Genomic DNA, 3890 nt, shown 5'->3' on the forward strand with positions numbered 1-3890 from the left:
GGTCTTGCGTGGATGGCAACTGCTTCTTTTTACAAAGAGAGCACAGCAATAAACTTTGTACCTCCAGTGTATCCTTCAAGGATTCATTTGGGCAGAGACAATTCCAGGTTTTGTGGGGCCCAGTGTGGGAAGTGCTTGGGAGTCGCTATGCCCACCACCACATGCGCCCCCACCTGCCTGTGCATTCTTCCTCTGCCCACTTGCAAGCTCTCCCACCACCCGCAGAACCAGCAGCCCACCCCAATGGCATGCCCATTCCACGACCACTCGGAGTGCCACTGCCGTGGCCACCAGGCAGTCTGATGCCTTGACCACTGCACTGCTCACGTCCCCTTCCTTCATCAGCAGTGCCGGGCAGCACATGCAGCTGGGAGCAGAGGAGATGAAGCACACGAAAGCAGAGGATGGGAGGATGCCAGTACCGCACTGGAGCAGCTGGGGGGCAGGGAGGGGGTGGCAGCAGACCTCACCAGAAGCCACGGGCCCTGACGCAGCTGCCCCACCTCAGCGTATGCTGACGCCAGCCCTGGTCTGGGAATGAATGGGGCTGTGGGTGGGCTCCTCCTGAGCAGGACAGGCCCTTCCACTAGGCAAACTAGGCAATTGTCTAGGATCTTCTGTGGAATCTGCTGCCAGAGGAGGTAGCAATGGCCACTGGAATAAACAGTTTGAAAAGGAGATTCATGGAGAAGTCTCTCAGTGGCTCCTAGCCATGGTGACTGAAGGGAACCTCCACATTCAGAGGAACTAATCCTCTGCGTCCCAGAGCCAGGGGGCAGCACTGGGGGAGGCCTCAGCCTCAACTGCTGTGTGAGGTGGGAAGCTGGACTAGATGGACCTCTGGTTTAATCCAATAGGGCCCATTCTTATGTTTCTAACTTTCTGTTGCTTCTGTGGTTTAAATTATAGAATTTAGAAAGCCTACACAGTTCTTCCTCATATGTCCAATGAGGGCTGTTTTTCTTCTTTCTGTAGTCCTTTGGACAAGATACCTTTGTTTCGGAATTAATGCAATATCCAACAATAAGCCAACAAGGCTGAACGGAAGGGGTTCCGGTATCATAATTCTTGTAGTTTATGACAGAAATCTCCTCGGGAGGAGGGCCAGCCCTAGACTGTCTGGCATTCTAGGCAAGGCTAACTTCTCCTCAGGGCCGGCCCTGTGACCAAGACACAACCCTGGTATTCCTTGAAGGTCTCCCATGTCTCTGTTGCCATTCCTATAGCAGCTGCCTGAGCCCCAAGTTCAACAAAGGGTTCTTCCTTTGCTTATGGGAAATGGGAAAGGCAGTTTTAAGTTTGTTCTTTAATGTAACTATAAACGTTTCATCATTTGCCTCCTCTGAAAGTATAACACAGCAGAAAGATTTACAAGCAAAGATAGAAATGACTAGCATTATAAACCCGTAACCAACAGTTTGGTGAATACTGTCAAAGGAAGACAACATTGTAATTACTAACAGGCATTTCATGAGCAAAAATGAGAGCCAGGCTGCATTTGCCTTTAGAGGATGCAGAGGAGGTGATTATTGGGCTGGCATCTATCAAAAGGAGACCCAAACCTGCTGAGAAGAAGCGAAGGCTCAGTGCTGCCCAACCAGGTTTATCCACAGCTAAATCCCATTGTTTCCTCCAAAGTAAGTATGCTTAGGACTATGTCCTGAAACCTGCAGCAGTCGAGGTGGGCCTCTGGAGAGCACAATCCAAGGGACCTGTTTCTTTCCCACCACCACAGGTGGGTCCCCGGACACCTCAACCTTTCATCTCCCAGCTGCTCAGTTCTGACCAGGCTGGTTTCAAATCCACAATACTTCCCTCTCCTTCCGGTTTGGGGACTGCGCGAGGAGGGAGGGACCAGCAGCCAGATGCTGATGGGGCACCCTGGGCCTCAGGGGGCCTGCCACCTCCTGGGCCCTTTCTGCAACCCCACCCGCCAGCCCTCAGTCCCTTCCAAGGCCCCGGGGGCTGGAAGGGGGCAGGGCCTGGATGGAGAGGTCCAGCCGGCAGTGGGCAGCCTGGGGCGACCTGGGCCCGGTCCCCATGCCAGGCTGGGCGGGTTCCTCCTCAGGCAGCGGCGGGTCCCGGTGGTAGGAGAGGAGCTCGCGGCTGAGGTGGGCGGTCTCGCCGCCGGGCGTCGGGGAGCCGCGGCGTCGGGGGCAGCCCAGGAAGCTGGAGAAGACCTTGCGGAAGTCGGCGTTGCAGGCGTAGATGATGGGGTTGAGCGAGGAGTTGGCCCAGCCGAACCAGACGAAGACGTCGAAGGTGGCGTCGCTGACGCAGGGGCCGTCGGGGCAGAAGGGCACCAGGCAGTTGAGGACGAAGAAGGGCAGCCAGCAGCAGACGAAGACGCCCATGATGAGGGCCAGCGTCTTGAGGACGCGCGTCTCCTTGCGCAGGGAGGCGCCCAGCGCCGGCCCTGACGGGGCGCCCGCCGGCCCGGGGCTGCTGCAGCTGCGGGCGTGCTCGGCGGCGCGCTCCAGCGAGGAGATGCGGCGGATCTGGCCGCGGGCGATGCGGTAGATGCGGCTGTAGGTGACCAGCATCACGGCCACGGGGATGTAGAAGCTGATGAGCGACGAGGCGAGGGCGTAGGTGCGGTTCAGGCTGGCGTCGCAGCGGCGGGGGTCGGCGGCGAGGGCGGGGGGCGCGGCGGCCTTATGCCAGTCGAGCTGGACGGGCAGGAAGGAGAGGAGGAGGGCGAGGGCCCAGGCCAGGCCGATGGTGGCCAGGGCCCGGCGGGGGGTCATCTTGCGCTGGTAGCGGAAGGGGCTGGCGATGGCCCAGTAGCGGTCGAGCGAGATGAGGCAGAGGTTGAGGATGGAGGCGGTGGAGCACATGATGTCGCAGGCCACCCAGAGGCGGCAGAAGGCGCCGCCGAAGGGCCAGTAGCCCGCCACCTCGGCCGCCGCCTTCCAGGGCATCACCAGCAGCGCCACCAGCAGGTCCGAGACGGCCAGCGAGGCCAGGAAGAGGTTGGTCACCTTGGCGCGCAGGTGGCGGCAGCCCACCATGGCCGCGCACACCAGCCCGTTGCCCACCAGCGTGCCCAGCACCAGCAGCGACAGCGCGCCGCCCGCCGCCGCCGACCACAAGGAGCCCCCCGACGGCGGCGGCGGCGGCGAAGACCCCTCCCCGCCCGACCCCGCCTGCCACAGCGCAGTCGTGCTGGCGTTCTTGCCGCCCCAGCAGGGCGACGGGAGCATGGCCCTGCGCTGCCGCCGCCGCCGCCCGACGGGCGTCCTCCCCCATCGGCGGCCAGGCCAAGCTGGCTCTTCTCCGGGCCCTCGGCCGGCCGCCTGCTGCTGCTGCCTCCCGCCGCCTCCGCCGCTGCGCCGCCCTGCGCGCTGCTCTGTCGGGCCGGCTCCGCCAGGCGTGGGGCAAGCATGCTCAGTGCTGCCGCGCTGCGCACCGGCCCAAGCCGAGGCCAGTAGGAGAGCGCGCCGGCCCGCCTCTCCTTCCGACGGGCGGCCGCGGCGCCCAACCCTCCCCTTTGTAGACGGCAGGTCGGAGTCCCCGCCTTCCCCCCCCCGCCCCGCCCCGCCTGACGACCGTCGCCAACCCCGGACTTCGGCCCCAGTCCTGCTGCCACTCCGGTGGCCAGAAGAGCGCCTTGCCGCCCCCCCCCCCCAGGCACTTCTGCTCTGCGCCAAATCCAGCGTCTTCCTGATTCAGGAGCCAGTGGGGATGCCAGCCTCCAGGCAGGGCTCCTGGAATTGCAGCTCATCTCCAGACCACAGAGATCATTTGACCCCTGGAGGGTGGCCTTTGAGGCATGGTACCCCACTGAAGTGGGATGAGGTTCCCCTGGAATTGCAGCTCATCTCCAGAGGACAGAGATCAGTAAAGTTCTGCATGTAGGTAGGAACAATCTAATGCATGGCTATAGGATG

At 61.9% G+C, this 3890-nt stretch overlaps 1 protein-coding gene across 1 annotated transcript; it reads right to left on the reverse strand.

The window, feature by feature from the left end:
• Positions 1-1940: 1940 nt before the first annotated feature.
• LOC132577469 (D(1B) dopamine receptor-like) lies at positions 1941-3082 on the reverse strand. Its single transcript, XM_060247257.1, has one exon. It carries the CDS (start codon positions 3009-3011, stop codon positions 1941-1943), a length of 1071 nt encoding a protein of 356 aa, XP_060103240.1. The 5' UTR covers positions 3012-3082.
• Positions 3083-3890: the final 808 nt, after the last annotated feature.

Source organism: Heteronotia binoei, chromosome 9 (genome assembly GCF_032191835.1).
Source record: "Heteronotia binoei isolate CCM8104 ecotype False Entrance Well chromosome 9, APGP_CSIRO_Hbin_v1, whole genome shotgun sequence".
Lineage (NCBI taxonomy): Eukaryota > Metazoa > Chordata > Lepidosauria > Squamata > Gekkonidae > Heteronotia > Heteronotia binoei.

Excerpts from the sequence above, each read along its gene's own strand:
- LOC132577469 (XM_060247257.1), bottom strand. The coding sequence starts at position 3,011 with ATGGTGGGCTGCCGCCACCTGCGCGCCAAGGTGACCAACCTCTTCCTG.